The 12248-nt window shown below is 42.0% G+C and overlaps 1 protein-coding gene across 15 annotated transcripts in view; it reads right to left on the bottom strand.

The window, feature by feature from the left end:
• The window catches only part of DLGAP2 (DLG associated protein 2), a 401938-nt gene that overhangs the window by 57906 nt on the left and 331784 nt on the right, over positions 1–12248 (bottom strand). For all 15 annotated transcript variants that reach the window (XM_080999011.1, XM_080999012.1, XM_080999003.1 and 12 more), the window contains 2 exons: positions 8623–8770; positions 4085–4304 (listed from right to left, as the gene is read on the bottom strand). In XM_080999011.1, the coding sequence (XP_080855137.1) occupies positions 4085–4304; positions 8623–8770 (368 nt within the window). The remainder of the gene's footprint in view (positions 1–4084; positions 4305–8622; positions 8771–12248) is intronic.

Here is a 12248-nt window from a genome sequence, read left to right on the forward strand (position 1 = left end):
CTCAGTAACATTAGAAAGTCCCTTTGGAACGTAATGTTTTTCCACTTATTCCCATGGTGCCACAGTGAAAATGATTTAGAAATAATAATTCCTATCACAAAAACCTTCCAATACTGATAGGCAGATATTTGCCTAACGTGGTCTGTGACGATCACACAGGGTCCCCGGACGTTTGACGGTCTATTGATCCCTGTGCCACCACTTTGATTGCTTCCCCACTGCCACCAACCCGTTTCTCTCGGGTACACACGGAGTCCAGACAGTTGTTAACATTAAAACAAATAAACAAGGTTATTTTATGAGCATTAACAAGTTTATGGTTTCAGATAATTTTTCTTGTCAGTTTCTTAATCTTAGTTTCTTTACCGGCCTATACCTTCCTAATAACTTCTAACGGATTATCCCCACTGTCTATCTGACTCCTCTTAACAGATTCTCTCGCTCTCTCACATAAAACTATCCCAACCCACAGACTTATCCTCCCTCTCTCTTCTCTAACACCCAACTGACATCCCAACAACACTAACTCTAACTCTAACTCCTCCCCTTGGGTTCCCACTGGCCAATCACTTCACACTCATTTAACCCTTTCCTTATGACCCAGCATGATATCACCCACCCAGGAGGGCAAACGCCACATGGTCAAATAGAAACCAGTGCCACTGTGAGAAATGGATAAGTGTAAGGCAGTGGCAGGCAATCAGATGTTTCAAACGTCAAAAATGTAACGACAGCAGTTGATGAAGATATCCAGGACACATTTGGCTCCTTGAGCACCAGTATATCCCATAGCTGGTTTGAGATTCCAGCTGGATCTCACATCCTCCATCACTTGCTCCTGAAAGCAACATGTGTATCTTGATTGGCCTGCACTTATGACACCTGGGAGGTTATGTGACCTTCTCAGGCATGAATCTGTAGCATTTTTGCATGGGTAGAGATCAGCAGTGATGGCAAAACACTCCCCTGCCTCTGGGGACTTGTTTATGCACAATCTGGTTTCTGTGTACAGAAACATGAGACGAGACAGCATGCATTCTGCTTGAATTATATGTGTGACTTCCTACAAATGCAGCATGTTTGCTATTTCTGGGTAGATTATATATTAAAATATTAGTGCAGTCACATGGGTTACAACTTCAGAATCGGCAAGCGTTATCCTGTTTCACCAAGCAACAATTTTACAGTTCTACGAAACCACTTCTATGATTTGCCATATTAGTAAAAAATGAAATAAAAATACAATTAAATCTGATACATTATTAAATTTCCTAAATATTCAAAGGAGCCCATTTGCTACAATTTTTTAAAAATTAGTTTCTGACCTTTCTGCCTTTTACACAAAAGACACTCTATATATCAAATTATTTCTAACACGCTGCACTATATTTAATTTGGTTTGCTTCAGATTAATAAGTAAATGGTCATTTGAAGTGTGAAAATAATATGCAAAGAAACTGCTGTCCACTGCATTTCAAATGCACAAATATTAAATGGTTACTCCATCATTTAGAAGCTAATAACTTGTTTTGGAAATTGAAAGTTTCATTTAACACTGTAGTGCATAATAGTTACACTTCTTTTGACATTTGATATATATTCCATTTGAATATTTTACTCATTCTAGCATTCTCCCAGAAACCAAGAGCTGATTTGTGCAACGTTACAGATAATTCAAGTACCGTAGTTACAAGTTACAGTGCCTGCAAGCCAATCCTGATTTTCAGCCTTCTAAATCTGGTGATGTTTGGAATGATGGTCCCACTCCACCCCCCCACCCCGAGTCATTTTACTTAGCTTAATAAGACAGAAAGATGAAGTATTTGAGCAAGAAATTACCTGATACGTTCAGGAAACGGGGGAAAAAATGTGTATAATGAGAGTTAGAGTTAGGCATTTTCCCAAAGTCAGAGCCACTTTGTTTAAGCAGAAGACAGCTAATCAAGGGATACAATTTTATACAAGGCATAAAACTGAAGCATCAAGACAGAGAAATAAATGGGATTCAAATAAATGAGATTTTGGCTTGGTGGTGCCTTATATAGACTTACAGTGCGTCTCCTATCCCACAGTCCAACCCAAATATTCAAGGACTATACTTGGGACTGAGTGATATTTGCAGGTAGCAACCTTAGGGATATGGGTCTGTGCATCTTACCACTGCCTCACACATAGTGGCAATCCTTTTCTTCTTTTCTGAAGTTTATTTTCAGTGTTTCTGCCATTGGTGACAAGCAGCAGAGCTCCTGCGAGTGACTGACAGGTTGTTGGTTTTTTGCTCAGAATACCTCAAGGACTGCCTGTCTCCATATGAACCTACCCAGATCCTGAATTCATCATCTGAGGCCCTTCTTTGAGTGCCTCCTCCATGAGAGGTCCAGAAGCTGGCAACATGAGAACGGGCCTTTTCTGCAGTGGCTCCCTGTTTGTGGAATGCTTTCCTCAGGAAGGTTCATCTGATGTCTTCATTAATATAATAATAATTTTATTATTTATACCTCGCCCATCTGGCTGGGTTTCCCCAGCCACTCTTGGCGGCTTACAACATAATAAAAACACCAAGCATTAAAAACTTCTGGATACAGGGTTGCCTTCAGATGGCTTCTAAAAATCAGATAGTTGTTTATTTCCTTGACATCGGATGGGAGGGCGTTCCACAGGGCAGGCGCCACTACCAAGAAGGCCCTCTGCCTGGTTCCTTGTAACCCCACTTCTCGCAATGAGGGAACCACCAGAAAGCCCTCGGAACTGGACCTCAGTGTCTGGGCTGAATGGTGGGGGTGGAGATGCTCCTTCAGGTATACTGGGCCGAGGCCATTTAGGGCTTTCAAGGTCAGCACCAACACTTTGATTTGTGCTCAGAGACATACACCTTTAGGTCCCAGAAGAAAATGTTCCCCTTTAACCAGGTTTTAGGTAGACTGACATCCAATGCCCTCTTAAATGTGTTGTGGAAGAGCGGGTGTACACACACACACACACACACACAGAGAGAGAGAGAGAGAGAGAGAGACAGAGACCATATGTATATATGGCACAGGGCAACTTTCTCTTCCTTCCACTCCATGGTATCATTCTCCCCTCCCTTTAAGTGTGGCACCTTATACTATCAGGAATGGGAGGAAGACCAGACATACAGTCTGTACTAGAGCAATAAGGCCCACCTAAGTGTCAAGCAGTCAGATCAGCAAGCCCAGGTCTGAGGTGAGGTAACGAAAAATACCTGACTGTCCACCGTGTACACAAATGGATTTATTTTAAATGTGCCTTACAAAACAAATTGTGATCACATCATTTATCCACAATAGTTACAATAAACTCACACATCAGACAAAAACCAAAGCTGCAGCAGCATAGCAGAGACAACTAAAGACATTTACAGAGTATTACAAGTTAAAGACAAGAACAGGACTTTGCCTGGCTTCTAGAAGCTGGTAAAGAACAACTCAGGCAACAGGTGGATGCCAAATGAGTGGCATAATAATGATAGCTGATGATTTATGACAAATAATGGGAAAATTATGCAGATGGTACATCTTAGGCAGAATCCTAAGACTTTCTGTGTGCTGCTTAGAGCAGGGATGGTGCTTTTAAAACTCTCCTCTCTCTCCCTGCCCTCTCTCAATCCAAGCCATTTTGGGAATCCGAGGGCAATAAAGCAATTGGGGAAGGCTTCAGTCAACTGTGTTTTGGGGCTAAAGGATGGAAAGCTGCAAACCTACACATGCATGTAGGAATCAAAGTTTTGAAATTTATGGTTGCCTTTTTTTCTTTTTCATTTTTACAAGAAATATATGTTGGAGCAGCATGCGCTGAGCTCTGGATAATGTTTGCTATAGCTCTCACTGGTTATACCATCGAGCTCAGAAAGCAGAGCAGGGTTCATAGAAAGCTGAGGCTCCTAATTATGAGATGATGCAAAATGTAAGCCAATGTTGGAGCTAAATAAAAGGTGTTATTCAGTCGAGTGCTTTCCCACAGAATGAGTCATGGCCGCAGAGCGTACATTGCCTTCCGTTCACACAAGAGATTTCACATTTCCCAACTTTTCATATGCAAAATGGAAGAACGTAGATAATCTTACCTGTTGTTGACCTGATTGTTGAGGTGATATTGGAAGATGCCATTGCAGGGATACATTCGTCGTCTTGTGAGTAGCCCGCCTGAATGGCACGCAAGTAACTGTGGCTTCTGGTTCGGAAACAACCCGGCAGATCGAGGGCATCCATGGCCTGAGCTTCAACTTCACTAAACACTGATTCACAAACAGATTCAAATTGCCCATTGACCTCTGCTTCACTCATCTAGATAAACAACAACATTGCATTGGGTTTTTTTTTTTGGTTGGCTTGCTCTGTCAGGAATGGACTCTGCTGTAGCACTTCAAAAGCAGGCATGACCTGAACATTAATAGAGTCCCCACCCCCCACATCACCTCTTGACACTTTTATCATGCAGCAAAATGCTTCAACATCACTGAACTAAGCATGTTTGCTATCTGTGTGCTAAGTAGACTGTCCAGTTCTGATGTTATTTTTGGATGACAGCTTAGGACAGCTTTTTAGTTTCAACTCGTTTAGCAATGAAATTTAATAAATAATAAAATAACTGTGTAGGTGCGATATTGTTTTTCTTTGCTACTATGTTATGGAGTTTCTTTGTGTTTTTATATTGCAAACCACCCTGTAATCTTTGAATGAATGGTGGTATAGAAAAATAAATAAATAAATAAATAAATAAATAAATAAATAAATAATAAACAGACACACAGTTATTGAACAAACCAGGATCTGAAACTAGTTTGATCAAGGTTTCTTACAGCTAAAAGCAGCTGAACAAACCAGGTTTTTTTCTATATTTGAGTGTAAAAGGAAACTGTTTTGTTCCAAACATCTATCACAAATTGCTCCTAATACTACTACTACTACTACTACTACTACTACTAATAATAATATAGTGATCATTTTATAATTGGAGACAGACTGAAAATACTAGTGAAACTAATGATGCTAGTAAACAATACGATCCTGGCTTGATGGGAAGCTCTTGTGGCTAGGATTGTAAGATAAGGAAGTTTACTGAGTTAAATGGGACTGATGTGGGATAGCTGGAGGCAGAAGGACAAAAATGGAGCAAAGGAGTTGGGGTTGGGGGGTGGAGTAGGGTGCACTGGAGTCAAGAGACAGAGCAAGAGAGAGAGAGAGAGAGAGAGAGAGAGAGAGAGAGAGAGAGGAGGTTGGATCCACAAGTTGGATCCAATAAAATAGATGCTCTTGAAACCGCGCAATGTTTCCTTGGGTTCCCTGCCCTGCCAATCATAATCACATCACAGAACACATCCATCACCACTGATTAAATCAAGGATCCAGTGTGCTTTGAAGTGCACTTGATCCATGGTGAACTTAATCCTCATAATTCCCTCACAAGGGATCCCTTCCCAAACCACCGCCGAATCTGTGCCCCCAGATGCATTTTGTGATTTGTTGTTGATTTTGGCATCCTGTGTAAAAACCACAATTACCCATGATTTGGATCAAAGATTTTTGTGGTGCTACCAAGCACTGAATCTGTGACATTTCCTGAAACCACTGCAAGTTTCAATTTGCTGATTCCCGCCCTCCCCCGCCCCCCTGGAAAATCAAGCAAATTCAAGGGAATCCATTTTAATTTCACTGGAACTGACACCTTAGAAAAGCTAAATGTGTTTGTTTCTTGTGCTTTCCCTCTTTCTGTCTGTGGGTGGGAGTAGGCTGACCCACAGCAGGGTGGACAGAAGGCATGCTGTCGTGGCCTTCTATCAAAATTCCAAAGTGCCAATTTGCCGAAAGAGATTGGCAGTTGACAGAAACTGCATTTGCTCTCCAGAGTGTGTGCCCATAACACTTGTGGCTGTATTGCCTCCAACCCCACACAAAGCTACCCTGTGAAGTGGCTAAAGAGGGGCAAAAGTCCAGTTGACGAAGTATGTATTTTTAGATTAAACAAATAATTTCTGGCAAATAGCCTCTGATTGCACCGAAAGCCTGATAGTACCATTTCCCATAAATACACTTCCAGAATTAAGTTGTTCTGAAAACAATCAGTTCTGGCCCTTGTAATAATTATTTCATTTCTAATCAAATTACATTAACTAATGTTCTCTGGAAAGACAAACATTCTCATTCTGAATAGCCTTGTGCAAACAATATTAGGAAAGAAAGATGGGATAATGCAGTTCATACTTATGATTGTCTTATTTCCTACTTGTAAATTCAACTTGCTGGCAAGGAGCATAGCCCCTTTTTTATGTATACGAATCTCCCTCTGCAGAATAAATGGCTATTTGATGGGCATTAAAAGTATATGTGGCATGGTTTGCTGAGGTCCACCTGTATCTGAAGTCCACCTGAAAAACTTGCATGGCTCTGGGCTCACATTCTCCTTTGTTCTTCTGCACTGGCTTAAGTGGGGGAAGAGAATATGCAGCAGGAACCAGGAGCAACGAGGACATCGCATTCTCTTAATACACTTAATTTCCTTGACCAACATGATGCTGTCCAAATAGTCTGGAGCAGACAGGAGCTGTAGCGCAAAACATTGGCAGCTCACTTACTTAGGTTGGGGGAAAGCTGTCCTAGAGGAACAACACTTTGCTGAAGATAAACAGCAGCTCGCGTCTCCTCTTCCACTCTCTCTGGTATGGTTTATAATATGAAATGTGTGGTGAGATGCTTCCGTTGGCGGCTCCTTGCAGAAGAAAATGCTTTCGGTCAAGGAATTTCAGAGTATGGCAATCTCATTTTGGATGTTTAAGGACGGTTGGGTCCAGTCGCAGACAACTCTGGGGTTGTAGCACTCATCTCACTTTCAGGCCGAGGGAGCCGGTGTTTGTCCACAGACAGCTTTCCGGGTCATGTAGCCAGCATGACTAAACTGCTTCTGGTGCACGGAGGACCGTGACGGAAGCCAGAGCATACAGAAATGCCATTTACCTTCCCGCCGCAGTGGTACCTATTTATCTACTTGCACTGGCATGCTTTCAAACTGCTAGGTTGGCAGGAGCTGGGACAGAGCAATGGGAGCTCACTCCGTCACAGGGATTCGAACAGCCAACCTTCCGATCGGCAAGCCCAAGAGGCTCAGTGGTTTAGACCACAGCACCACCCGCGTTTCGTTTGGATGTTTACGCTACCAGGGAGAGGAAGGAGTGGAAAAAGTGCACTGGGAAGCAGTTACTTGTCTTTACTAACTTTAAGTTCTGGCAGAGATGAACTTGTGAACAAGTGCAGTCCTGGAATGTCTATGCCTGCTGTCAGCTAGCCTCAATTTTGTCCTGGTTCTCTTGTTGTATAGGAGCTGTAGGGGCCTGCTATAAGGCAATCAGAACATTTCACAGCTGTTCTTAGCCTTTTTCAAGCCGTGAATCTCTGAGATGACAATCCATGCATGCTAACAGGCCATCTGATTTCCCCTTAGAACTGAATCATAATCAGTAGAAGATTATGCGACATAAGACGGCTCATTGAATGAAATAGACTAAGAAGTCCTTGCTCCGATTTACATGACTTTCCTGCATTTCTTACCCTAGAATGTGTGTGTGTGTGGGGGGGGGGGGTTCAGACATTCAAAAACAAGAAGCACACAAATTAACACTCATTAACTTTATACGCCAAAGGTTCGCCCTATACAACACACACAGCTTCCCCCCTTAAAAAACTCAGTGTAACAAAAATGCAGCATACTGTTATTCTACTTCCTCTTATCTCACACCCTCAAAAAGGTGGGATGTAAACTGTGCAAGCTAGCTACTCCCAATTAAATTTCATAACTAAGGCACAACACTGGCACTTATTCAATGGGCAGTTTCACAGAGAGTGCACATCAAACCAGTGTTTGCCACCAAGTGTATACTCATCACAGAGCGGCCAATTTCTGCTTTTTGGTAAGTAACTCCTACATTTGCAAACCATTGTTTACCACTTCCATACTGTGGCCTGGTTTGTACTTAATGCTAAACCAAACCACGGTTTAGCATGTGAATACACGAGTGCCCCCAGAGAGGAGATCATAGCCACTTTGCCTCTCCTTTGGTCCTGCTGTCGCACTGTTGTTTCGTTGCGTTGTCTGAACTCAGGCTACTGGTGTGTCTCGCTCCAGACAAACCACCTGTTGTTACTGTTATATGTTTTAAGTTCATATACAGAACATTTCAAACGCACACCTTAGAACCAGGTCTTGCTGAACTACAACTGTCCCTCCCATTGGCCATGCTGGCTGGGCCTGAAATGAACTGGAGTCCAGAACATCTTGCGGGCCACAAGTTCCTCATCCCTGCCTGAAAAACTGTAGTGTGTGAAACAGGTCAAAGAGGCTCGAGACTGGTGGTTTCAGCTACAAGATGTGATTCACTTGCACATGAGAAAAGCTCCACACTTAGGCAAATGGTCTCGGCTAAATATTTTTCATTAGGCCATCTCAAATAGTTTAAGCCCTTCAGAACTGGACATGTTTTCAATTCTCTGGCATGGAACTGCTGACAACAACTGCTGAACAGCTGGTAGCTAGCTTGGGTGATATGACAAACTCCTGTTGCTGATGTTGCTTAGAAAATCAGGCTGAAAATATAAAAAAAATGTTTCCAACCTGGCTGATGCAGCTGGCCTGACTGAGCGTGCTCACTGCTCTCATATAGCTCTGATTCCTTGATCGGAACTTGGGGGAATTGTAGTTTGCTGACGGATCCAAGTTGTGTCCACCCGGCACATCACTTGCCGCTTGCAGGTAGCTCTGACTATTAAGGAAAGATAGAGAGGGAAACAAAGGATGAAAAACTAAGGCTAGAAAGAAGCGAGGGGGTGGAAAGAACACCCCTTGATACAGGAGGCCAGTGCCCATTCCCCCAGAAGCTTCCCCCTAGGATTCCATCAAAGTTAGGGGAACACCACGAAAAAATTGGCCTCTGGTTTCTTATTCCTACTACAGGCACAGGCCCTGACCCAGCTGGAAAGGCCTCAGCTGCACACATCTGCTCTCCGCTCTTAACAGACCCAGTCTCCTATATGGAGAAGAGCTTGGACTAGATTTAGGCTCTCCTTCTCCTAAGCATATGGTTGGCGCTGTCAGCACTTAAGAGCTCTAATTGTCTGGTCCAAGTGGGAAGTGCTCAAGATGAGTCCCTGGACTTTGCCATCATTACTGCAGCCTCTAACAGCATGTATGACACTTGGGAGATTTGAAGCACTCGGATCGACCAGACTCCTTTCAAACTCGCTGGCATCCTACTTCGGGGTGTACTTGAGGCTGGTGCCGAGTGCTTCTCAAGCCTTTCCCAATGCTTACAACCAGCCCCATGAACATCTCACTTCACATTATGTGGGTGCTAAACAAATTAAGCCGTTAAGTGAACAATGATCGTTACGGCAACCTATATATCCATTTGTTATGCAACGATGGTCCCCCCTCCCCACTTGCTCACCATTTCCTATACTATTAACGTTTCTTCCAGCAATGCTATCTGGAAGCCGTTACCCTCCTGCTTCAATTTTTCCCCAGTGTGGATCTTTTTCTCTCTCTCCGTTGTATAATACTTTGCATTTGAATCTGTCCAACATTTCTTTTCCCACCTAGTAAGGCTCTCTAGTATGCTGAGCTCATTTTTTAATTTGTAGCCTATCATATAAATCATTCACAATGCTTCCCCCGAGATGTGCGCTGCCCACTTCTTCTTCCAAGTCATTAATGAAGATGTTAAACAGCATCAGACCCAGGGCTGATCCTTGTGCAACCCCAGAGGACATCTCATTGCAAACTAATCTAAACTGCATGCATATATTAAGTGAGATATATCTTAGGTGAACTTTTAAAAGTTTGGCATTGACTTGTCATTGGTGGCAATCCAGCCACTCAGTTTAATTAATAAACCTCTTTATTGTCCTGCTGCATAGCATGTGGTGAATGATTTACTGACACTTTAAAACTGTGAATTGTTCCTTACTAAACTAAAATACTGCCTACGGACCTTCCTCATTCAGATGTAAACATTTACCATAATACAGATATGAATGCTGAAGTCCTAGACATACTTAGTAATAACACCCTCTGAACTTAGCACACCTTATTTCCAAGTATAAATGCTTAGGATTAAGATGGCACATAATCACATTGATGGTGAAAGGCCATTCAAAGAAAAGTCATTCCATTTGGGGGAAACATTTAGCCAATGAGAAACCATAACCCACATTTAAATTCCACAATGGTCAAAGGGAGGACTTTTCTTCCATTGACTAAAATTGCCAAACTTGTATAGGATTGTCTCCATACAATTGAAATGATAAAATACAGCGGGTCTGGAATTTCTACCACATTGCTGAATACTGTGTTTTCAGCTACTGTAAGGGGGGGGGGGGAGGCCTTTAGTTTTGCACGAGCAATGCAATAGAGTCTTTCAAAATGCATCACAAAAATTGTTGCATTTCAGAAATGATTAGTAAATAGTGATGAGCATATGGGAAAGTGGAAACCAGGTTAACAAGACTCACTAAGTAACTAGCGTGACTAAAAACTGTTATCTGCTTTAGCCTTAATTCAAATTCTTAAAGTGATAAAATGACACCAAGTGCCTTTTATTTTATCCTAACATTCCCCTGATTCCATTTGCGACTTCAGCAAATGCTGCCTTGTAAGTGTATGAACAGTATCTCCAACGTTCAGCCCAAATGGAGTCTGTCCTTAAGGCCACTTTTAGAACATGCCATGCCTTTGCAGCTTTATCCAGTTGATGCAGAAGCAGTAACAAATAGCATTATACTTGCACAGTTTCTGTGCTTCAAAGGGGGACAAAGGAGACCAAATGGAGGTAAAGCAGGTGAATTCCAATGAACATAATACAGTTGAGAAAACTGGCAAGCTCATATCCCAAAGAGGCATATTACAAAAGGAACTGTGAATACCTCTAAAAACACAATTTCCCGTGAACAAAGCTTCCACTGCCTGCCCTAAAAACATATCACATACTCACTCTGTAAGCTGAAGGCTTCAATTGTTTTATCAACACATAATTTCTTAATTGAGGTTGCATTGGGTTATATTCATTTTTAGCGCTGCATAACTAACTGCTTCCACTGAACTCAGCAAGAGCTGCTTGTGTGAAGGCGGCGCACAAGAAATGAGCGCAACTCTGGTCCATTCTTAACTCCATCACAGCATGCTGGAACTAACAGTTACTATAAAATCTCTAAATCAGATTAAATTTATTCAGTTTACCCACAAAAATGGCTTAGCATTATTAAGGTCAGTTCTAATAACGCTCTCATCATACTAATTGTTTTGGCAGCTCAGATAAATCTTCAATTATAAAGGAGTCTTGTATGGACAATCAGTAAACTTTCTAGCATAGTTTAGCAAAATTTGTCATTTAAAGCACTTTGTACAGCGATAGCTGAAATCTGGAAAGTTTTTACAGATGCTGGAATATAAACTACATGTTTATTTATTGGGGCATTTATTTCTTACCATTAAAAAATCAAGGTGGTATACGTTTGTGTGTGTGTGTGTACATACATACACACACATATATGGCAAATATTAAAAGCGAACCTAAAAATAAAAATAATTGTTGCCTACCAAAATTCTAGAATAGATTGGCGAACTTGGAGTAGAATCTGCAAGCTGGTTAGGACTTCAAAATGATATTGGTATTTCAGCCCACATTCGAATCAAAGCAGAATTCTGCACCATCTCTTTTTCTATGACAGTGTTGTCTAATATATTGGAGCGAATGTGCACCAACCACTTGCCCACATTCTTACTTAAAACTCTGCCTATCATTGGCTGTGGCGCCCCCTACTGTTGGCCTCCCTGCCTTCTGGCCTACCAGCCCCAAGGAGCATCAGCCACCACTGAGTTGATGATGATGATGATGATGATAATAATAATAATAATAATTTTTATTTACACCCCACCCTTCCCAGTTTAAAAACCGGGCTCAGGGCGGCTAACAGCAAATATAAAACATTGATTAAAATGTGACTTAAAAACAGCATAAAACAACACAAAGTACAACATAAAATGCAGCATCAATATCAATAAAATTCAAAAATTCAGGGGTAATTTTGGGAGGGGAAAACCCCGGGGGGGGGGGGGGAGAAACAATCCCAGTCAGTAGACATCAAATGATCACCAGGGCTAACTGGCCAAGTTGGTCCTACTAGGGCCAGCAAGGAGACCAGGGAAGAATTTAAATGTGGGGTCCCAGAAAGGGTTTATTCATG

The sequence above is a fragment of the Podarcis pityusensis genome, assembly GCF_964106645.2.
Source record: "Podarcis pityusensis genome assembly, chromosome: 3".
In the NCBI taxonomy this organism is placed as follows: domain Eukaryota; kingdom Metazoa; phylum Chordata; class Lepidosauria; order Squamata; family Lacertidae; genus Podarcis; species Podarcis pityusensis.